This window comes from Leuresthes tenuis, unplaced genomic scaffold (assembly GCF_036924035.1).
Source record: "Leuresthes tenuis unplaced genomic scaffold, fLeuTen1.0.hap1 SCAF_14, whole genome shotgun sequence".
Classification (NCBI taxonomy): domain Eukaryota; kingdom Metazoa; phylum Chordata; class Actinopteri; order Atheriniformes; family Atherinopsidae; genus Leuresthes; species Leuresthes tenuis.
This window is the reverse complement of record NW_027325368.1, coordinates 18,043,710-18,069,384: the sequence shown is the minus strand read 5'-3', so window position 1 is coordinate 18,069,384 and position 25,675 is coordinate 18,043,710. Positions and strand designations below refer to the sequence as shown.

Genomic DNA, 25,675 nt, shown 5'->3' with positions numbered 1-25,675 from the left:
GTTTTTTTTGCATAAAACTCTGTATATTCTGCTGTCAGTTGTCACGTTACATCTAAGTCCATAAAAGTCAATCTGAAATCCAAAGTTTAGTGAATTCAAAAGTTTGAATTATGTCAATGTTGTATGATTTTTTTTTTTGTATTCATGTTAATACAGAGAATAAGTTCCGCTTTAACATAAATGTGCTTCCTGCTCAATTTCCAACAGTCACAATAAGCACTGAAGCCGCAAAAAAGAATTGTCATTTGAACTTTGAACCAGCTAAATTGAATTAACTTGAACATTAAAGGCAGCTTCTGAGCTTTATTAATGCAAGGTGAAAAGATTTCTTTGGTGTGGATGAGTTCATGGCTATTGAGACAATGATTAATCACCTCAACTGCTCTACATGTACAAGTTTCACTTTTTACTCTTTCAAATTGGGACCGCAATATAGGCCATCCCACCTGAAGCAGATCATCCCTCCCAAATTCTCAAGGCAGTTTGATTAACAGCATTTTGAAAAGGAGAAAATGGACTTCATAAAGACACAAAGACTTGCTGAAAAACTGAAGTGGTAAAATGAAAGGAGATGAAGGGTGATACAGCCTAATTAGTGAAACTGAGTTTTTCTAAGAGGACATACAAGCACAAGAGTGGCAAGTCGAGGTGAAGAAAGATGTGATGACGAGCCTGGTAATTGCTAAGGAATGTCATGTTTTCAGCGTGTTGCCAAGAAAAATATCAAGTCACCAGTCACAGACTGTTCATAAAATGTCACGTGAAGAGGAAAAATTTAATTAGAGCTTTAAAAACTCAATAATCTCTTTCTGAAAAGATTTTGCAACCTTTGGGCAGCAAGAAACACAAACTGCTGAGGGCACAGGTAGGAAATAAAGGAAGGAGACCAGTTTAAACAATATATGTCAATACAAATTACTGCAGCTAACAGAAAAAAGGTGCACAAATGGAATCTACGTGAAATGTAAAGGTTCAGAGGTTTTTGATGTTTACATGGTCGATTCAAAGGATAACAGAGGTCTAATATACTTGTCATGATCATAATCATGATTGTAATGAACAAAATTGCAGAAACCAGCACCCAGTTCAGACTGAAGTGAACAGTATAACTCGTTCAAATTCATTCATCCCTCTTTACAAAGAATTACGCTTTATATTTTTCTCAAGCACATTTGTGCCTCATAGTGTAATATCATCATTCTATGGTTATGGATATGGCTGGAAAAATTGTTTGTTATTAAATGGCGATATCATAAAAGGAAGAAATACATTAAAGTATGTGTAGAAATATGAATCAAAAGGGAATTGAATATTAGTGTGTGCTGCACTCAGAATTATTGGACTGCCCTGTGTGTTGTTATAGTCCAGTGTGATGTGTTGGGGGTTGTGGTAGAATAACTGAGTGTTTGGGCCACTCGGAGTAAACATCCTCCAGATGATAATGCTCCTGCATGCAGAGGTGATCTATTCGTGGATAGGAGCAAAATCTGTTTCCATTGGGACGATGCACGCACACACTCACCCAGACAAACTTACACTACTATTTATGGACACAGACAGAGGGGTTGGTCATGTCTGGCGAACATTACCAGCAGCGCAGCTGACAGTGCATGTTGTGTGTCCATGTGCTTTGTGTGTTGTTGTGCGATTTGTAGAAGGCGAGGGGAGTTTTGTAAAATGAGGACATTGCTGCCACTGGCTGCTTTTTCAAATGACCATCTTAGGTTTCAGGCCTGGTTTTAGGTATGAATCAAATCTCAGTGAAAGTAACGAGGGACCAAACAAATGTTACACACACATTCCTGGTAGTGTGATCACGTATGTAAGCGTGATTTAGTTTTTGTTTCCCTGTTATGTAGCATTTGCAGTAGCTCCAGGGCCAGGGGTGCTTTGGCCTAGTTAGTGAAGGTGTGTGCATAGTGGAGGGAAAAGTAAAAATGGAGCACTGGTTTCTGGGGAGAAAAATTAAATTTTAACGAAGTCAGAAACTTTACACTCTAATGAGCAATGCCTCCATGCGAAACATGTTCAACACACCTCTTCAACATGTGTCACAGAGATAAGATGTTGGGTCCCTAATAAGAGTTTTCAGTGAACCCCGATTCATACAGAAATGATTACAACACAAAGAAATGCAAATAGCAACACAAACCTATTCGTTATGTTTAAACTGACTGAAAATGCATAGCCTTTGTTAGTCTGTTCTTCGAAAAATATCTCCTTTGTCCTCTTAGCAGTACAGTTGTACTCTGAAAAATATCACGAATATTGGAAGAAAATATCCATTACTCGAGAGTACTGCTGTGGATGAACAGTTTGCTCTTTAAAATGGAAATCAGAGGAACAGTATTAGTTATTGGGCAGGCAGGCATACTTATGGAGGGGGGATTTTATTTTGCAGGAAAAGTTGAACAGTCATCTCCATCAACTATATGGTGTCAGTCAAGCAGCACCAATTCTAATCTCATTATTCCTGTAAGAGATAGCATAAAGAGCAGGTATTAAGGTATGCAAATGAACTGTAGCTTGATATTAGAGCGCAGAGGTGACATTTTTAGTAAAGAAGATAATCAGAAAGCTAAATAATCAAAATATATGCGGTACCACCAGGGATTGTGGGTTAAAATGTCAAACATGAATAACAATACACCTGAGAAGAAGTCTTTGGAAGGAATTCTTATTATATCGCTGCCTTGTTTTCCTGTCATGTCTGTGTTGGTGCCGTCGAGTAAATGAACAACAATATTAAAGTTAAAAGAAAATAAATAAGCAAGAAGCCAACCCAAAACATTGTTTATCATTAGCAATCATGGTGCTAAAACCCCAAATGTGGACGTAAAAACCTTCAAACTGCTGGTGAATTTCTGCAGTTTGACCTCAAAGCCAGCATTAAAAACACGTTGTCACAGCATAGTTCCTGTTGATTGAGAAGGAGTTTGACAGGATACATAGGTCACTTTTTTAGCTCATGATAATAAGGTAAGTACGTCTTTTCTATCCAGTTAACAAAGCCAGGCTAAATATAGTTTAAATTCTACCTGTCTGTGTGGTATTTTGTTGCTCACTGTGCATAACTGACAATTGTGTCACAACCGATAAAGACAAACTGGTAAAGCAGGGGAGCGAAGAAGAGAAGAGAGTCCCTGGAAGAAAATGTTGACATCCTGTCACAGCTCTCGAGCCATCCAGGGACATTCGTCTTAAGTCTTTAAAAGCGGTCAAGTCCAGCCAAGGATTTCTGTCATTAATGGGTTTCAAGGCTATGTGATTAAAGACTGTAACCCCAAGAGATGGAAACTGACTGAAGTAACGGTTTAGAAGTTTTTTCTTTTTTTAAGTAAAGATGCTAAATTATTTCATGAAGAGCAAATCCGTCTGCAGTAAGTTTAAAAAAGTGTTTTATAAACACTAATTTTGGAAGGGTTCAAATGACAGAAAATCTTGGCTCTTAAAACATAAACTCTGAGAAGAAGAAGTGTGTAGACGCAGTTGGAAAAGATAAAATGGGGCTTTATGAGGGTGGTAGAAACTAACTTTTCTTATGCATACATTTATTATCGCATGAATTCATGCAACTTCTAAGGTTGGTGAAGTTGCATATCTAGAAGCTGTCTATTTGAGTTGTATGTGCGCTCTTTTAATCATTCTTCTGTGTCACACAACTCGGTGTTTGTTGTTCTTCATCTGACTGTAGACATTTTAAAATCCAGTAAATATGCTAAAAATGTCAACATGTGCAAATTTAATGTTCACAACTTCTTGGAAGGATGGTGCACGCTGCACCACCACACTGTGGAGCTGAGAGAAAAACCACACAGCTGTCTGTGCTGTGGAAAGGGCTCATCACTGAAAACATTTTGCTTTTAGAAGTCGAGCAATTTGTCTCATGACAGTTCCCAAACTCTTAAAAGAAAAGCATAGGTGATGCAACACAGGGGTAAACCTGCTGCTATCTCAACTTTTGTCACACTTGTTGGGATCAAAGTAGGGATGATTTTGGTTTTAAACCAGATTTAAAAAGAAAGAGGAAGCCAAAGAACTTTTTTTTTTTAACTTTGCAAACTCAATAGTCTCAACTAATGGGGGCAACATTTGCACCTCAAGGACGCAAAGTAATTTTCAGCACAGAAACACAGAAGTCAGAGCAGGCAGCTCCATAAAGCAGCAGCTTTTTCTATTCATATTGCTGCATGCTTTGGGAGGCACCACACAGGTTAAATATCTACAGACCATTGAAGCAACAATAAATCAACAAATTGTCTCCCTGAAATAAGCAACTGATGATAAATTCAACAGAATGCCAAATAGGTGGAAAAATGTAGTATTCTGTTTTTAGTGCCATTGTACACAGAACTGCGGCACCTTTGGAAACGGAACTGTTGTCACGAAGCAGTGGATTAATGAATGATCAGAAGATCACTTATCATTCAAACTGAGCTGCTTCTCAGAACCAAATGAGCAGCTTAATTACACACCTGCACGGGCAGCAACAAAGAACCTTTCTATTCATGATTTGCTTGCATATTCAAATAATAATTGCTTTACTATCAATAATTTTAACTTGTATGACAAACAATGCTTCCAAAGTTGTATGTTGATATATTTTACGGGAATTAATATGCCTTACTGGACATATTAAGCACATGAAACCAAACACTTCAGATCACAGCAGCATACAGAGGCATAGCTGACTTCAAAATATTCTCTTATAGTTTTCTTTTAGCTTTTTTGAGTTTTGAGTACGAAATGCTCTGTGGATTGACACACTGGTCACTTAATAACAGCTAAAAGCTGGACTGTCAATCAGTAACATCAGTTCAGAGAAAAAGTTGTAAAACTAAAAGGTGGAGTGTGTAGATTAAAGCTTTTACTGTGGCTTTGTTTTATGTTTTCGTGCTGATTTGGGGCTAATTTCCAAACATAAACATGCCAACAATTATATTCCCTTTCAAACAATACACAAATAGACTCAGATTCAGACACATCAGCTATTTCACCCACTTTAACAAGAAGGTACAAAGTGTTTCTTATATAAATATACACACACATCTCAGATAAACTACATGTACAGCAGCACTCAGCAGTGATCAAGATGGACATGCATACTCATGCATGAAATTATTTTTAAATGTTCCTGCTCTGAACTATTTATTTGCTTGTTTCAATAATCGAGAAAAGACAATACAGACAGCAAAAATCTTATCTTGGAGTGGGGGAAAGAGGAATGAGAGGAAGTAGAGTATAAGTCAATTTACAGCTCTCTGACGAGTGAAGGGAGAATAAGGATGGGGGTGTTGTGAATGAGGGGAAAAAGACTTTTCCAGATGGATGTATTAACTCAGCACAGCACAAAAGCTTTGCCTGAAAAGGTGCAACGATAAGTGCTGAAATATCCATGCTGCCTTAAAGGTATTACAGTGCAAACCTGGTTTAAAAACTGGATCCACATTTCTGCTGCATGTAATGCCTTCCTGTAAACTCCCATTTCCCTGCCTCTCTGCACTTGGATCTTTAAAAAAAAATCCAAGTTAATAATTGGTGAAAAAGTTATAATTGGAAAATAAAACGAGTGGTGATTTGCCTTAACATTCTCACCTCAGCAACAGATTTACTCTTATACTGATTAAACTTTCAGATAATTCTGGTCTGAGGCAACCATTATGTAAAGGATCTATTTATCTGATCATCCTAATTCTAAATATCCTTTTAATTTGAACAACCAACACAGGGGGAAGCAAAGCTTCAAACAAAATGTGATAAAAGAAACTAATAACTTAAATATAAGATTAAAGAATGAGCACCTCAACGGTGGTGAACAAAGGAAGATATTAGCATTCATTTTTTAGAATATTTTACATGCATTAGGAGTGGAACAAAAAGAGCCTTTGATGAGAGGGATTCAAAAGCATTATGCTAAAACCTACACCCCAAATACGATACACAACTACAAAGTTATTTGGGGTGAAGGAAAATAGTCAGAAGGAAGAAAAAAAGCATTTTAGGAGGCAGGAAAAGGAAAAAGAGTGAGACAGTGAGGGATTAGTTCTCTGGGGTTGCTTTGGTCTGCCCAACTCAGTCTTCCAGGAAGTGAAATCAAATCAGAAATCATTGAGTTGTCCGGTGATGTATTTTTTCATCTTGTGTCAGAGAAATATCACAAGGGAGAAAAGGACAAAAAGAGCAACAAAAGCTAGTAGTATAGCATGCATCCAAAATAACAGATAAATAAAAACGTCAGTGTTTTGTTTCCAAAGTTACACCGTCACATTTCAGCTATACAGGATCATCATTTTTTCACTGTTAGGTGGCGACTCACATGCTGGTGGGACTTTTAGATAATTATATACAGCAAAACCAGTTTTTCCTCCGCTGGCAGCAATCTCCTTTAACAATTAAATGACCTGCTGTCATTACCCTTTGTCAATAATGAATCCGTCCTGGTTGTATTTTCCCTGAGATGCTGCTACTACAATACTAATACAGTCCGATACAGTCCGATCCCACAGTCCAATTACTTTGAAATAAAAAAAATAGGTTAAAAAACAAACAGCAACCCAGAACAACTCCAAATCAGGGAGGCCAGTAAACTACTCTGTCCGGTACCATCCATTACCATCCATTTCCTTTTTTTTTTTTTTTTTTACAGCAGTGGAATATAAATAAATCAGTAGTAATCCCAATCAATCATATCTTATAAGGCCAGTAGAAGTATGCAGTGGTGTATTTCTCTCCCTTTTGTTGGTATTTATGTTGTTTCCTCTTATTTGGCTGCGTGGGATGCTGCAGGGCAGCATTGTTTGGGTGTAAACACCCCAGACACCACACAGTGTGAACAACATTAAAACAGGATGGGGTCGGTAAAAAAGAAATTACTCAGATGCTATAAATTGACATAGGATCAAAAGAGAATTTAAGTTTATTGTCCATCCTTTACTGGCATTATGCTCCAATTAGTTTCATATAGAATCATGTTTAGTAAGTGAAAGCAACTGCTACTTAAAAACTAATCTGAGAATTCTTATTGTTGACGTGTTGATGTTTGTGTGCTTTTGTTGATGTGAGGGACGTTACATCAGCTTGTGTCCTGCTCGCAGTTTGAGAGACAACCATTGGCGGCCGTTTCCTCTCAGAGTTTGTGCCGTCTGTTTTTCTACCACCTGCTGGCCTGCTTGTCTCATTGTTAGTCTGCCTTTGAAATGAAGTAGCTGTTGCCTTGGTTTCTTCTACAGCTACACATCTATCTATCTATATATCTATCTATCAATGTATCTTGTAATCATTCATATATTTATATGTATATATATGTGTGTGTGTGTGTGTGTGTGTATGTTCAAGTGAATGTGAAAATCTGTGCAGTTTGCAGCACCACTATATATATATACTCTCGCATTCATCCAATATTTTCCCCAAACAGAAACCCTCCAGGGAGGATTTCTAACGGCTCAATGTCAGTTTCCTCCCTGTCTCTGCTGCAACCTATCAACATTAATTTTATGCTGCCGGAAAGAAGTGAAATCCCGTGAGAAGAAGGAAGACTGCAACAATCACAAGATCAACTAAGTGTGCTGGAAATTGTTTTTGTATGAAAGTTGACATTAAAAACAAACAAAAAAACAGTGCGAAGCATCTGGTCATGTTTGTTTTTAGTGGTGAATTTCCATTTTGTGTCCAAATAACTAGTTTAGAGTTATGTCTTCAAGATAATTTACCAAACTTTTACAAAGCTGGACTGGAGAAAAAAAATTACTTTACTGCAAATACCATGTGGCTTTTAATTTCAAGGTCTGACTGTTTAACTCTATTAGTGTTCACACAGTGTGGAATTGTCTCATGGGAAGTGAAAACACAGTTTCAGTTCCAATCAGTCTTGTGATTGATCCACTGATTGGTTTGTACCTGATATTAAGTATCTTCCCCGATAAAATCTGACAATAAGGATAACAATAACAATAATGAAAACACAAGTAGCCATGTATATGCTAAGCACCTTAGTGTGTAAGGAAACCCACCTTTGTTCACGCCATGACAGGTGGATGCTGTAAAAAATAATAGCTAACAGAAATCCCCATGGAACTTTCCCAGTGTATCACTTACATTAAGACAACTAGTTCTGTATTGTACTGATGATTTCTAAAGTTGTGCGTCTACATTTATAGGACACCATTGAGCGAGAGGCAGGCTACACCCTGGACAGGCCTACGACAGTCCATCACAGGGCCAACACAGTCACATTCAAGGGTCTTGGTTTGAATCCCAGCTGGGGCCTTTCTGTGTAGAGTTTGCATGTTCTCCCCATGCATGTGTGAGTTCTCTCCAGCTACTCCGGCTTCCTCCCACAATCCAAAAACATGCATGTTAGGCTGATTCCTGCTGTGGGGTGACAGTGCTAACCACCACACCACTGTACAACAATGTCCTGCTCGATTTGGGCAAATTAACTTAAATTAATTCAAACACACACCATAATCTGTCGGTCACAGCTGTGTTTCCTATTTATCATATACACACACTTATTTTTCAAGTGACAATGTTCTGTCCTGCATATGACAGTTGCTGTCATTCCTTGCTGGGAATATTTCAGACGAGCTTGTTGCATTTTTTATAAATCCTGCTGAAACTGCACAGAAAGTTTTCACTTGATGCATATGAATAAATGGCATCATCTAACACTGTGGACAGCCAAATCCTCCTTTTCACTGTCAAGTTTTTTCAGCTATCCAGTAACTACACATATTATGCTACTACTACTACTACTACTACTTATGCTTACTGAACAGTTACTGCCATTGCTGCTAAAAACGTGAAATGCAATATTTTAGTGTCTCTGGGGAATTTTAAGGGCAGCCAAAGTAAAAGGCTGTGACAAGAATGGTGCAGCTTGAGCCATTATTGCAGCACATATTTTGTATTGACAGCAGACAGTAAGCTTCCATTAAAAAAGGTGTAGCGCCTCACCTTGACATACATCAAGTAAGTAAAAAGTTGTAAAATGACGAGAAGTAGTTCAAAATACCTGTATGATGGATTGTCTTATTTTTAAGGCAAGCAAAAAAAACAACCTATACAATATTCATGGAGTGACAGCAGTATGACTGTGGTTTTAGCTGCAGCCTTGCCAGACAGACCACAGAGGCCGTCATCAATCATTTAGACTTCTCTACCATCAGACTGTGTATTAAAGACCAAGTGTACAGGAAGTGTACATTACATTAAGCTGTGATCATGTATGTGTAAGTTTACCACCTACAGCTCTGTGACCAACAGCAACAAAAAATATTCTCACACGAGCACACAAACGTTACGTGCTATACTCCCCCCCCCCCCCACGAGCTCATACAAACACACATCCACATGACAATATCAAGCTTAAGCACAAAACTGCTGATATTTGAGCAAACAAACGCTGGGGCTTATCATTGCACAGCGCAAGTTGTTTTTTAAGGAACCAAAAGGTGGCTGACTGGGATCAGTGAAGAAAGGAACATGAAAGAGATGTAAATGAACAAGGTTAGAAATGACATCAAAAGCAACAAAGGAAGTCAGAGATACAAGAAGGGTAAAGATAAAGAATGACAGAGAGGGAGGAGAGAGTGAAAGATGAAAGACTAACAGATGAAGACAGAACCTGACATTTGACATTTAAAACATCATTAATCAGCCCCTGAAGCTTCAAGTGACATGGCAAGCACTAGTGGGGAGTGAAATCCAAAGACATGAGCAAAGAGTAGCAAGAATACATCATCCATTTGTAAATGCAGCAGCAATACATCATGTTGTCCTGAAAAAACTATCACTACCCATATGCCAGGCATTTTCAAGCAGGAAAAATACATTAAAACAACACAAAAAGAAGAAAGATCCTGACTGGGAGAGACAGATGCTCAGAAATAGTGGTAGCCTCCACCTTGGGTGTGCCCAGCTCTGCCTGCTGTGACATTACCTGCCTACCACCACATAATCATGATGAATCGCTCTAGAGCTTTCTACCGACCACAGAATGCACACACCTCCAACAATGAGTGACTATGGCAAACATCACGACAATCCACAGACCCTCTCTCTTTATCTTCCTTGTTTTTCTGTCAGGATGCTCACACTTTTCATTTTTTTCTTTATCTCCGACTCTCATTCTCTTAAAAATCCTCTGTCCTGGCCTTCTGAATCTCCTTCACATTTTCTGTCCTCTAGGCCTCCTGTTTGTGCATGATCTGCCCTTCATTTCTTCCTTCTTCAAGGGGGAGCAGGCACCAAGGAAAGAGAACAGGGTGTTCAATAAGCACATAGGCAGTGGAGGTGATGTGTTTGGGAGAGACAATGCAACGTGAATTTGCTTCATGATTATGATGTTCAACAACTTGAACGTGTTTCCGTGGATAGTTATTCAGCTCGAAAATAAGATGAAAATACGTGCCACATAAAATTTGTGCTATACTTATGCAGTGGACACATTAACAGTAACTGCTGAAGCAGGTAAGATCAGTTTTAGCTAAATTTATCACTGCCTACAATAAATTCTTTAAGGGATTTGTTTAGTAATTCCTCTCTCAGCATAAAAAATAGGTGGCAAGGTTGTTTCTGCCAAGTATTTAATATATTAGGAGTATTATCCTTCCATAGTGTTATAAAGTAGAAGACTGGGGACAGCATGTTCAGAATTTACTGCTAAACCCAGGCATATTACTCTCAGCAGTGTGTTTTAATCTACCACAGGGATCAGAGTCAGAAAGAAAACATTGTTTATCATAGGTTTTCTCCTAAATATCAATATCTGACTACAAGGATGAAGTACAAATTCTGCTGTAACAGGGTAGCATCATGCCCTCAAGTTTTTTTCTCAAACTGCATCATGTCTACAAAATCTTCCTAATTTTCTATACATAAGTGGGAAAAAAAAGCAGAACAACAACAGAGTCTGGTGGATATAATCACACTCGTCAACAGAACACCTCTAAGAGCTGGTAAAATCCATAATGGTGAGTTTCCATTATGATTTCCAAGGCAATTACCAATGTTCTCCCTTCACTTTGCCCCCTTAGGCTACTGTCTAAAGGAAATAATGAGGCAAACAGCACATTGAGGGGCATACAATGTTGCTCTGTAATACTGTAAGAAATGTTCTTCCTTGCTTCAACCAATGTTGGCAATCCACAGCATCAAAGGAGCAAGGCGGCATAGGAATGAAGAGACAACAGAGAGGGTGTAACAAGAGAAGTGTGGCCGTCTTTTCCCTGATTTTTCTCATCCACAAGCACTTGTCTGAACCTTTGTAGAGCTGCCACCTTGGTCCACTTCACTCACAGCTGACGCCTGTGACTGAAGAAGACAGCACAGCCTGTCAGAGGCTGGGGAAGCTGTCCAGAAAATGCATATGTGTATTTAATTGTGCATGAGAGAAGGTGGGAGGAAGGCAGTGCAACGGCCACGAGGGAAAGGGCAGTGGGAGAAGAAAAAGGTAGGCAGAGAAACATAATACTAATGGTCTATGAAGGAAATTATCTCCCTAACTTGCAAGCTTACAAATCTTACACTACTGACTGTTTAAATTAAAGCATAATGGGTGAGAGCTCACACAGAAAGGACAAGAGGGGCAAACATAAGCTTGATCAAAACTGACCCTCTCCTCCCCTCCGTTCCTCCACCACTATTTTTTAAGCTTTACAGAAATACTCAGTCTTCTGCTAACAAATATATATATCCTGCAACATTTAATGAAGAATAATCACTGCCTCAGAGCAGTTTAAAGCTCAGTTAAAACTGATTTCAACATAATGTAACAGACTTAGGACACTTGAATCATTGTAATGTGCTGTAATTCAACCTAATGCTCAATAACTGTGCAACGTATTTCAGGGATATTGTTGATGTTGTCAGTGCATCAGATAAATAGTAAAATTAAAATCTCTAAAGTTTCATTGCTATAGAGACGATTCTACTCATCCAATAATCTAGATGGGTAAAAAGCACATTTTAGTAGAGTGTCCTGGTGGAACAAAAATGATTTGGTCTGAGGAGTTTCTCTACATTGCCATAGGGAGGAGGTGAGTTGTTTCAAGTGTTTCTTGTTCTCAACTATCAAAGATAATTTCAAACACTCAATTCTGAAATGCCAGAGCAGCGCTGCTGTCTTTTCAACTTATTACAATAAAGTTATTGTCTGCTTGCGAAGAAAATTGACTGTAATTACAGACGATTAGTGCCACACAGATATGGGGGTGAGCAATCAACATACAAAGCCTTGACATTTCAATACATTCAACTGTCCAGCCGTGGGTTAAACTGTGACAGGTAGACAGCAGAGGATGTTCTTACTTTACATTTGGCTGCTTGCCAGGTTTTTGTTTGCAGTCAGTCATTTTTGTCACGACTCTTGTAGGCACTCAACAGAAAAACCTATTTAACACCGAAAGGGAAGTTGTTTCACTTGTGTCACTTCAGTTGTGCCAAGAGAACATATTACAGATTTATTTAAATATACTCCATCTGACAAAATTGTCAGATAGGTGGAACTTAATAATAATCTAGTCACACTTTTCTCAATAAAACTAGAAATGTTTCAAATGGCAATAATCTGGCTGCACAATTTCCCCTCTTCCACCCAATGCACCAAAACATATGACAATGTGCCATCTTTTTACATATCAAACTGGCAAGTTGTCAGAAAGTGGAAAATTACCATTGGAACCATTTCAAGAAAAATTATAATGACTACCACTTTTAGAACCAAGTATGTTTTTTTATGAACTTTTAAAAATACCTTTGCAGCACAGCACTATCAATGCTTTGCAACAAGGTGTGTGTGTCAACTGCAAATAAAGCGCTTTTCTTGAGACTTCCTTTTCACGGTGCAAGAGGAAATATCACCCCAGAGAATGATGTCATTATCGCACTTGAAGGTAAGCAGGTGCAAGATTTTCACATTACAATGAGGCCCAGTGGAGCGCTTGTGAAAGAGGAGATGTTTCATTTGGCATCCACGATGACAAATGTCAATTGATTAACAATAATGTGCTCAAAAAAATGTATGTAAGCACCATTATCAGTGTGTGCGAAAACAACGCTGAATGTGCAGGAAAAAATAATAAAAGGTTTTTTGCTGATGGAAAGCAGAAATGTAATAGCAAAAGCTGTGGACCGTGAATAAAAATAGACAGAAAATGTCATTACAACAGAGTAAGTAAAAATTAAAACTTGATGGGAAGTGTTGCCATGCTGACACAAGCGTGGTGGGTGGTAAATGCTGCCCATTCCTTTCGGGGAAAAAAAGTGAAGAGAGGGAGGGGAAACAAGGAGCACACATTCACTCATGAATGTTACTGTGTACGAGCACAATTAAGTAGAGTTTTAAGACAAATTTGGTCATTGAATCCTCCCAAGAACACTTCCTGTAAATGTGACACCACAACTACAGTATATGTGCATATTTTGGGAAACAGACCTTCCATTTAAAATTGATAAAATCATGAAAGAACATAACACAGAAAAGAACAAAGAAAACAGCAGTTGAACCTCCATTCCCTGAAGGAGAGGAACGCAGCAAAACACATAGTATGAGATATCATGGCCTCACGTTCTGAAAAAGAACTCATTCTTAAGAACAGAAGAGAAGAAAACAAAAAATGGTACTCTTATAACCACTGTTGTCTCTGGGCACCACTAGCAGTAGCGCAAGAACCAGTTTTAAGCTAAATCCCAAATCTTTTTCATTATGTCCAGCTTTTTTTGGATGGCTAAACACAAATAATAGCCGTGCAGGCCCCAGTGTGTTTAAATGGTGTTGTGTAGAAAAAGCACTGACGCTGTTCATGGTTATCTTTGCTCTACCACTCAAAATCATGTACACTTTGTACATGTGCTCGCTTACAAATGCTCACTGAAAATAGTGACTTCTCAGTGAAGTTTGTCTGTGTGAATTATGTGAAATTACCAGGTGTTAATTGCATGAACACTACATTAAAAAGGGATCATTAAAAAGTCACTCTGCGCTGTTTTGTCAATTTGTTGATCACAATTCTGACACTGAAAAGTTAAATACCCACCTGGAGTTCACCTGAATCCACCCTCGCTAAGAACATACAGCAGCAAATATAATTGATTTTTGGCATAACATTTCAGAATTATTCAATTCTAATCTGCACCTTGATGATCTCTGTAATTATAATGAATTTCCTTATAAAAGTTTTTGTTGCATAAGATGTTCTGTCAGATTGCAGGCTAGAAAGATGGGTGATTTATTCACAGTTGAGAATATAGGTCTGTTTTAATGAGATATTAGATATTCACCCACTGGCAAGCCAGTCTGTTGGTACACAGTTAAATATCTCATTCAGACAAAAACTACAGTTCAGCCATCGGTTTTAACTTCACAGAGATAACAGTTTTCTATCTTATTCACACTCATGATAAGGGTGTTAATGTAACAGCATACATGATAAAATATATTTAGTATTTTTAGTCATTATAATAACCACTGCTGATTTCAATCTTATTAACACAACGTCATTTTACACTCTTGTGACAGCATCTGCAAAAACTAAGGTCTGATCTCAAATTACCATGGTACCAATCAAGTTGTTTTTTCATTGATCGGTATCAGGTTCACCGAGTTCTTCAACTCCTAATATTAGTTGTTTTAGTCAGCCACCATGGCAGCCTTTAATGTAAGCTAATTAGTTCATAGCTAATTAGCATAGTGTTTCAAGCAGCTGAAGCTTTTTTCAATATATTAGTGATAATATACATACAGCATTGTAACTTCCTCACATGAATAAAACTGTTCCAACTTTTTATTATCACTGTGTCGTTGGGAGACGGTCCCATGAGGGATAACAGGAGAAAAACATTAGCATGTTCCAGTGATGCAAGTGACAGAAGCTTAGATTGTATTTAAAAGGCAATGCTTATTTCAGGATTTTAGATTTTTCAGTTTTCGATGTCCCAGTTTTACTTCTAATTAAAAGAATTAGAGCACGTACATTTCTGTGCAAATACAATAGGGAAGTCAAGAGAACAAGATTAAAATAATTAAAACATTTTAAAAGACGAGTCTTTTTAAAAGTAGACAGACAGGAAGACCAATCTGCTTTTAAGCTGTCTGCAATGTAAATGTGCATTTGTCTTCATGCAACATAACATCACATCAAAAATGTAATGAAAGCACTAAATGCACGATGACACTGTGTCACATGGTACTTGTTAACTTTCTGATATAGATTTTATCCAAAATAATCCAGTCACACGTTGAAGAAAAGAAATGTCACCTCAAAACATTGGTACATTTCATAAATACATAATCTAAATTATTTAGAAATGTAACACTAGAAAAGACTGAAAAAGAAGAAAACAGAACGCTCAAGGAGGAGGAAAAAACAGATCGAAGATTGAAAGTCAGTGACAGGGTAGACACTCTCTGTAGCGAGGTGAGATTCCACACTATCAGCTTTGCAAAAGAAAGAAGTCAATGAAAACTGAATCTGAGTGATCTGCGCAGTGAAGCTGGAATATTTCAACTGCCATCCACCAATACAAACCTTCTTTGCTAATGTGACAGAGTCACTGACAGAGACAGGTGGCAAAAGACGGGGGCTGCCATCGAAGACAAAAACAGGGAAGACAAACAGAGATAACTCTTCTGACTGATGACTCATGAAAAGTTTTTTCTTTTTTTTTCTTCTGGAGACAAATATTTCATTTTGCCTCTGAGCTGCGATTCCTTTCCCTCCTGAGCAGCAATTGCAGTTCCAGGTACACCAGGTGCATAAGTCTGTGTATATATGCAGTCGTGCCTGAAGGTGTGAACTAAACCACACAAACTCTTTCTGTCTCATCTATTCCTCTAACACGCACACACACACGCATAGACATTTCTGTTTGTTCTCAAGGTATTCTTTACTACCAAATTATTTGTTTTTCAGTCATACACTGAGCTGCCTTTGGCACAGCTTTAAGTTGGCACCTGTGATGTGGCACTGGAGTTTTACTTTGAGCCTACGTCACCAATATTCCACAGTCATAGAAACTAATGATGGAAAATAATAGGCTTTTTCTTGGTTTCAACAGGACGGAGTAAGAAGCAATAAAAATTTTTTTACATAAAGCCATTTCAAAGCGTATTGTAATGGTTTGGACTGACTATAAAAGAGACCTACAGAAGACAACTTGAAAGGAAGATGAAGGAGATGACTCAATCGAGTCTGGGGTACCATGAAAAGAGCTTTTGTCTGTGTGTGTGTGTGCGTGTGTGTGTGTGTGCATTTTCATTTGGTTAGAAATGAACACACAGTACAATGTTGACACAATTTATTAGATACACAAAACACACTGAAGGCTATTAAGTTTGTTTCAGAATCATAATTAAAACAGTGTGCAGCGGTGCATGTTTTCATAACTTCAGGCTTTAACGCGAGTCACAATAGACCACAGTCTATTGTTTAATATGAGCTTGTAAGGCCTATGTCCATAGAAAACGATAACACTACACTGACACGGGCTCATGGGACCCTGAAACAGCACAGCATCTCAGTTCAATCGCTGTTCTACACTGCTCCATTCAGCTGAACCTAAACTGAGGACAAGCCATTTTAAAAATTAGCATTTTTTCAAAAATATCATACTGAGAAAATTCATTTCATCAATGCCGTCCATCCATAGAAATTTGGAACTACTCAATCTCTTACGTGCCTTAGAGAATCTGCTCTTGCTGCAAACACTGAGGCAATCTTCCTGTGATGTCGCTGAAAGCAAACAAGCTATATTTAAGCCACAGAATTGCTCAGTGAAAAAGGTTTTTCTTCATCAAAGTTTAATCAATCTGCATCCATTTGGGGTTCTTGCTTTGAACTGAGACATTTCTTCAGAAATCATATTATTGTGGCGCTAACTCAGGTCTATAGATTCACCCGCAGATGACCGAAGTCTGATAGTTTTCAGCTCGACCAACCGATTAATCTCAGTAACATAATACTATATAATAATATATTCTGTACAGGTCAAATCTGTAAACATGAGCCGCAGAATGGTTAATTTCATTCAAACAGCGAAACGGACAATAACATCACAGCCACACTATCTAACAGGTTATCATCATTGTAGTTCTCCACTGCCAGTTAAGACAAACCAACTCGCAATTTTTTCAGACATTTTGGTTCCTTTGCTCAAGAGAATGCATATTGAGAGAGTCAGCTACATATAGAGTAGCCTCTGGTTTAACAGATTAGTCCATTTATTCTATCAATAATTCACATGTGAAACATTCAGAAAAGACAGACAAAGCTTCTTTTCAATCGCTGTGAGGCAGACAATGAGCTACAAATCAAGTGTTACAGAAGCAGTTTCTATCTCCATGTGTTGAAGCAGAGCGAAAAAGACCCAAATGCAGGCTGAAAGGAGGGAGGGGGGTAGGCAGGTGAAAGAAAAAATAACTTTTATTTAAACAATCCAAAAGCAATGCAGAGGCAGGCTGTCAAAAAACAGAAATTTAAGACATAAACACAAGCATGGTGGGAACAGAAAAAGACTTGGCAAAGGAAACTTATCACGCACGCAAAAAATGACCAAAAACAATCTAATAGCATTCAGATGAGCCTTCGGTTTCCTGCAGCTGACTTTACATGCCAACAGGAACTGCCAGCAGTGTAATTGTACAACGGCTGATGTCAAGTTGGACACGAGTGAGCTCTCAAAAGTGCCTGATCTTGTAGGAATCCCATAGTGGGCTTCAGCCACCTTCATCTCCCCCCCCCTTGGCTGGCTCCTGCATACATCCACCAGCATCTTACAGACCCCTGCTGAGGCTCCATAGTGGGCTTCAGGGAAATCCTACTCCCCTCTGACTGGATGAATACCAGCCAGAGAGATTGTTGGAGGCATGTTTCTTTCTGACTTTTTTCTTCAGAATATCACCAAATTACATCGCTGAAGGGTAAAAAGTAGGTCATTTAAATTACTATAAATCACCTTAGTTGCTTCAGACAAAAAACACGACCCTTTAAAGAGCTGACTTCTATTCTAATGACAGTAATCTACAGTGAATATAGTTTTCTCAACTAAACTATAGGTTTAGTTTAGTTCTTAAACATTTTTCTGAGTCTAACCTTGATGAATCTCTTTCTGTAAAGAAACTGTTTCTTACTGTTCTCTAAAGCCATATTACATGTGTTATGGACAATTCTTCTCCGACATCCAGTCATGAAAGGATTTCCATAAGGGTTTAGAAAAAGTCCGTAAAATTGTTTTTTATCGGTGTAAAAACCTTTTCAGCAGAAACTTATTACAAGAAGAAATAGAATTGATCATCTTAAAATGGGTTTTTAGTTACTGATGGAAAAGGTAGGAGGAAGGGATCCAACTCCAAATCTGAAAATAACTTCTTGAGGGATTCATTCAAATAGATTTTCATTTCTAACTGGTAAGAGGAAAGGTTTAGTAGTAAAATTCAAATACATACAACGTGAGTAAATTAACTTTCTCCACCCTGTCATTAAAACACAAAGAGAATAAATCTGTTATTCATCATAAATTATGAGGACTGAGATTGTGTTTATGAATTAACTTCTTGTACAAGGGACTTGTTAATGAAATGTAAATTACTTAAAGTGAAGTTTAAGTACAAAATCTTATCTCACCACGTTGCTCCTGAACTGGCTGCAGCGCCTGACCTGAGCGGCCTGCAGCTGACCTCATGGCTTGACTGTCATGTGACAAAGTGACATTCTTTCATGCATCGTGTCAAGTCACCTCAAATGCACCAAACACTCAAGAATGGGAAGTAAACTCAACAGAATGCACAAGGAGGCAAGATCTATCAAATAAAGAGGAAAGAAAGTTAACTAATGTGCACAGATCAAGCCGTTTCAAATGAAAACAGTAATGAGCAAAAGGAAACACTTAAATAGCACCAAAAAAAAAAAAAAAACCACCATGACAGCTTCTGCTGTCTCTGAGATTAGATAAAGTGACACATAGTGCATTTTTTCTTGTTGCTGTATAAAACAGCTCCGTCCCGTAGGTTTGAAGAGTTTACGTTGAGGTTTGGAAGTTTTAAATGCAAACATTGAGTTAAATTTCCCAATGAAACTGAAGTTACCTTTTTTTATGCTGTCAGTACTAATCATTAAACAGAAGGACGCAAACAAAATTATTATGAGGAACTTAAACTAAAATATACATCAGAAAAAATTTTAGTTGGTATCGATATTTGATGTTTTTAGGCCATATAGTTTACCCATCTGATCTCAGTGTCCCGTGCATTTGCTTTTACTAAAACATGCAAAGAGTTTAATTACCAATTTAGGAAACTGGGACACTTGAAGATTGCATTCTCTCCAAAGAGAATTAAGCATTTCCCAGTCTGAAATAAAGTAAGCTGTATCCACACCAAACTACTTCTTTTTCCTGCCATTGGTTCCTTCTTTCCCCAGGTGTCACCTCTGGAAATTCAGATTTGTGACAAACAGATGGACAAAAAGGTGGACAAGCAAATGACACTGACCACACATCTTCACCCTGGATAGCAAAGGGACAGATAGAAAATCTATGTGCGAGTTAAATTGTACAAGGATTCAAGAGAATATTTGCTCCTTTCCTCTCTTTAGTCTCGTGATTACATTGTTTCCTCTCAGCATCAAACCTCACCTCAGCTTATCATTGTGTGTAAAAAAAGAAAAGAAAAGAAAAACAATAGAAAGAGTGCGGTAAGTAAGAGGGTTTATTTAAAGAGTGTCTGAATGTGTGCATGTAATAGCTTTAGTCAGTCAATGAGAAGAGCACACGAGGCGGCCCTTCTGAAATCAGCACTGCATGCAATGTTTATCCACCACATATTGAGCACTGTTGACCAGAAAGCCCCAGTGGGGCTCTTGGACCAGCTGGTGTAATTCTGGCAAAGACATACCGCCCTAAACACCAACATCTCTCACCCTCAGACACAAACAAACACAAATCACCACACATAGATCATCCTATGGCAAGCCCGTCTATTTCTCTCTCCTCCACCTTACGCCTCATCAGACATATTATAATTAGCTGTGCTGAGTAATTAACATCCAAATTGGGACTTTAATTTGCATTTGCTACCATAATTTGCATATAATTCCTGGAGAACACACACCTAACATTCCTCCACATGGTGGCAAATGCCAATACAAAGCATAGTGGTACTCAAGATTTATACCGAAGAATGTCCAGCATGGCAACTCATGCACTAACCATTTTAAACACAACAAACATACTGTATTATCGGTCGAAAACAAGACCTGAAAATCGTAAAAAAATGAGAGAGGCCGAGTTGGAAATGTGTAAGACAAAGCAAGAGCTGGGGTTAAAGACCGGAAAAATCTCTACAGGCCACGGAAAAGAGAAAAAGCATAAGTGGGATTGTGAAGGGGCTGTTATAAAAGGTACCCATAATGGAGTGAGAACGCAACACCCTGGAAATGAGAAAAAGCAGTAGGACAAAGAGTAGACAGCCTTCCCATTTATACATCTCACTTAAGCCTATAAACCTTTGGAATGGAAGCCACGACTGTGATGAGCAAGCAGCACCAGCAGTTTTGCAAACCTGAACCTGGGCTCTTCGAGCGTGACAAAAAAGTGAGGAGGAGATGACAAAACACCTCTCCATGTGGCATTTGCCCTCTGAATGGCATCAGCTTGACAGAGCAGAAAAGCCAAGAGTGATGCAAAGTCAACAGAAGAAAGAGAGGGGCAGAGAGGAAAACACTACTGAGAAAGCAGAGAGTAGAGAAAGAACAGAGAAGGCACGAATGACAGTGAAGAGGAAAGGAGCAACCGAACGGGTCCAGCACTTCCCATCAGACATTGTTTCACCAGTCATTGCACGGAATGTGAGTTAACCTGACTTATGTCTCTGTGTTGCCCATTGCTCACACGATTTACGCTCCAGTGTGGATAATGCAGCTGGACGGCTTCTCTGAAAGGACACTCATAAATCTGATCTTTTTCTCATTTTTGTATCCCTCTCTTCCTCCTTCAGCACCCCTATGATCCTCTCAGTCAGTGTTCTTTGGCACTCATCTGCTCTGCTCTGCTCCATTTTCCAACATCTTATATAAAAGGTATTCAGTAGAAAGTCTTTGTCTCACATATAACGTGCACTGTATTCTGCTGAGCTTGTAAAGCCTCCAATACAAAATCTGTAAACATAGGCAAAAAAAAAAAAATAGCATCATTCTGTCTCTCTTATACAACAATCATACATCCGAGCACTGTTCAGAGGCCTTGATCTATTTTTGAAATGGAAAAAAATTCCAATTTGTAATTCAAAGTCATATCAAATCTTAGAAAATAATAGAATACTTTACTGTGTCACCATAGGTCAGATATGATCAATCAAACTAGAGCAGGCAGACAGCCAAGCTAAGAAATATGGAAAGCTCTGGTGGGAATATAGAACATTCAGTAGATTCAATATCAACTGAACAAGTCAGCTCAGCTAAACTAAAATAATTAGGTCTGCTATGCCTATGGGCGCTGAACTTACTTGTTTGCTCTTATTTTTGTTGAGGCCGTGATTTTCTATCATGTACAGCCAAGTCAGTCCTAATACTGCCTTTAGGAGGTAACAAATCAGTTTAATGGTAGATCATATATTCTTACCCATTAACGTGGATCTATTCTATGCTGAATAACTGGAAATGCCATTCTTTAATAAACTGCCACTTAAAAAACTTTTCATGCCGTATTTGACTATGGAAAAGAATGAAAGTTTTGGAAGAAAAAACAAAAACCCAACAATTTTCAAACTAAACACATTCAGCTTTTAAAATCGTAGTAACAACAGCAACAAAAAAGCATTCGTTAATTCGCTGCTATGAGACAAGATCATATGATTCATAGCTGTGTGACAACAGTTCTGTCATGTATGCCAGTGAAAAGTCAGGAGATATCAAACTATGAGGAAAATAAATAATAACGGGGATTATAAAAGCATTTTTTTCAACTTTCAGTGTTTTTTTTTATCCCACCTGCATCACATACACACGTATCACAACGACTGTTTATTTTGCCATCACATTCCTCAGTGATGGAGAGCTATTTTCAAAATCATAGAGATTGTGTCATTTATTGTCAACAACACAAGCTGCTTCATACATCGCTAAAAAAAATGCGTGCTTTCATGGCAGTTTGCAAACCGCTGTGTGCATTACTGCCACCTTGTGGTGCTAGTAATAACTACCAGCTGCCAGTTAAATCAGAATAGCTCCAGAGCATTATGCTCGTAGCATAAACTATTTGATTTCTCATAGTTTGGATAGTTCAATGACCATTTCAAAAGTCAGCCCTCATCCCTGCTGCATACTGTCAAATATGGATGTACAGTGGATGTGTCACAAACAGAGCTGGAGACTCAAGTCTCCACAGAAAACCGGCCCCTCTAACCTTAATCTAAACCAAGTTAGCCTTCCCTCTGGCTCTTGGCCATATGGAGGACTTTTATAAACAGCAAGTATAATGATAATGTTTGCTTGAGTGCAGATAGCCAGCCAGCCCGGCGCTCTCACTCCAGAGACCCAATTAATACCGCTGTAAACCGCCACTGCCCTTCATTGGCAACAACAGTCAGCGCCGTGTGTGTGTGTTTGTATGTGAGCGAGCGAGCGAGACAGAGGAAGATGTGTGAGATGATTGAATGTAGCACTCTGGCCATTGCTGCCTTCCATGAGCACTAATCGATTATCATACTCAGAGATCATCTTCAGATCACTGCCCAACCGACCAATCATGACAGACATCAAGACTACTACAACGTTAAGCTTATAATGTTGATTTTTAAAAGACAACCTGGCCATATATGGTTGTCCTAAGAGATAAAAATTGCTCAGAGAAAACAGTTTGCCCATACAAGAGTTAATGTAGGTTTGCTTTGACATTGAAATTGACTGAGTAATATCAATCATTAGAACAAAGCAATCAGTGGATTCATCAAGTAGTTAATACATCAAATCACTAAATATCTTGTAGTCTAAATTTTCAAAATATCTTCCAGTTGAAGTTTTTGTTTTTTTTATTTGACAGGATTGGATATTTCAAACGGTCTTTTGTGATATTAAATGCTACCTTGGACAAATGAAGACTTTTTATAAAGGTTTTCAAATAGTTTCTGTGTTGAACCCTTTTCTGTTTGTTTGTTGTTTGTTTTCCAAGTCTGAGCTTGGACATTCTAAGACTGCCACGATGACAATGGGATCATGACTATCAGAAATATTAGACGCTATGTGAGCCAAGGTAGTCACATTTCGCTGTTCAACATTTACAAATTCACACCAGACTGAATACCTGAAATACTTCTAGTCTAAGGCATTTTTTGCTTTCTGGCTCTGGAAAAGAGAGAAAAATCATAAAAAAAATTTGCCCAAAACAAATATATCACAAACACTTATATTACATATTTGACATCTCAATTGTTAACTTATGTAATATTTCTTAATTTCCAGTCACGGAACCTTCCTTAAAAGAGTTTGGAGCCCACTTGGAGAGATCCACCTCTTCCTCTGAAAACCTTTAACATAGAGGAAACCATTACCCTAACACACTAACGGAAAATGCACTTTTAGCTCCATCTCTGGCTTTATATTCATTGCACCAGTATATGCCACAATATGTACAACAGTAGCACTGCGGTTCAAAACTACAGTGCAATAAGCTGAACACCTGGTCCCTTCATTGCAAGTCATTAGACAGATGCTTACCTCACTTTATCATTCAGTGTTTCCTTGCGAAATACCACCACGGGATATTCAGCGGAACTTAAGAGTCAGCGAAAGATAACGAAATAGCTTCAAAGTTGTTGCGCGCACTCATCACTCTCCTTGCCAACTTGTACCACACAAGCTCAACAAAAACATTTCGAAGAAAAGATAAATATTTTGGTTTTCCTTAATTTCTTCCTTGTGTTCTTACCTTTTCCGCCGAGGGCGCAGGAGTGGCCCCAAAGAAGCCAAAACAGTAAAACCGGGACCCCGAGTCTCTGCATGTTTATCGAGCCGTGTTTGTGATGCCTTCCCGTTCTTTCCTCTTCTCAAACACTGGCTCAGCTCCCAACCGCGAGGGTGTTCTCAGCTGGACCGTCGCGAGAGGGAATGTCTCTGAATCGAGAGACAGTCACTGGTACAGTAAGCAAGGGGAGAGAGAGACAGAGAGGCTGACAGATCCATCGACGTCTGAACAGCGTCAACAAAATAATGTTTCCGAATGAACTGTTTCAAAATAAAATACAATAACACGCTAGAGTCGCATTATGGGAAATAAAGACACCACCAGAAGGCTTTTTGCTTGTAGAGTCGAAATGAAACAAATCTAAACGACATTATGTGGATAGTGTGGGCTTCAAACCAGATTTGATCTAAAACTGGACAAATCAAACCGTTTAATTTAGAAGAACTAAAGGGTTCTAATTAGTGACAAACTACATTAATTTGGCAAGCTTGACCTGACTGAAAAGGGGTGGATGAGAAGATCTGTTTGAATGTGTTTGTTTGGCGCTGATAAAAGCTGAAAACGGGAAAAGAACATGCAAGACTATATTTGATTACAGATAAACTGGAAATTGACGTACCACACACTGAAAATTCATGTTATGAATTGGCCAAATTAGAGCCCAACTTAGACGCTATTAAATGACAAGAACAGAGCTGGCTTTTGTCACTTTAATTTAGCAGTAATCCGAATTTTGAGTTCTTGCTTTTTGCATTTCTAAGAGCCATGCTTTTGTGACTGATTTAAGATACTGCCACAGGGCGATATTTTTCTTGCGGTATCTTCTTAACAGGAGCCTCTGAACAGCACAGCTATACTCCCCCTCACAGAACTGAATCTTCCAGTTTTCACCCCGTGGCAGAATCACTGGTTTTCTCAAATGGCCACATGTTCTCCAGTAATTCCCCCACGCTTCTTCTTCATTTGAGTGTGTTCTGGGGATTAGAGAGAAGGAAAAGACCTCGTCTGAGTTATGAGGATACCAAAGGTACAGCACACAAGCACACAAACACTGCAGCAGAGGAAAAACATTTACATGCAATAGCGTGCACACACATACTCCCAGTTGGCTGTTTCCAAGGCTAATGGCAGCTAAGTTACAACAGCGCAGTGACAGGGGGGAAGATGCAGAGTTATGAGCAGACTGTCCTTCTAACTGGAGTCAAGCCACCAAGTCAGCAATTATTCATGTCAAGGAACAGGAGATTTCTTTTTCTACTGTGGCTTCACTGGAGTATTTTTGGGATTTTATCAACAAGTACACATTTCATTTCATTTTAATCACTGGAGAAATTGATCCTTGCTGGACAGTTGTTATTTCTGTGATCCAGGATGACTCCAAGCCATTGAGACTCCCTTCTGTTGGTATTACAGACCAATATTGACTGAAAACGCATCCTTAACCTTTGTAGATAAAAATGTGCATTTTGCTTGTGCATCCATTTTACAAGCATGTGCAATCCCTGGGTTTAAGGGTGTTTCTTTTTCATGTGATTTGAAGCAGGGATTTGTGAAAAGCCATTGCACACACATAATCTAATTTGATTTACAATATTTTAAAGTGTTTCATATCCCCTCTGGAACAAAGCTGAGTTATTGGGAAAGCTATTTGCTCTTTGGCCATTTTTGTTTGCAGGCTGCTCTACAGATAGTCAATTAGTGCTCTACAAAGCCTCCTTTTTTA

General features: G+C 38.5%; 1 protein-coding gene across 1 annotated transcript in view; it reads right to left on the bottom strand.

Annotated features, from left to right (window-relative positions):
* Nucleotides 1–24,110, bottom strand: part of clstn2a (calsyntenin 2a) — a 132,788-nt gene extending 108,678 nt beyond the window's left edge. Inside the window, exon 1 of the mRNA XM_072364259.1 lies at nucleotides 23,917–24,110. Coding sequence (XP_072220360.1) covers nucleotides 23,917–23,989 — 73 coding nt within the window. The 5' untranslated portion in view covers nucleotides 23,990–24,110. The remainder of the gene's footprint in view (nucleotides 1–23,916) is intronic.
* Nucleotides 24,111–25,675: the final 1,565 nt, after the last annotated feature.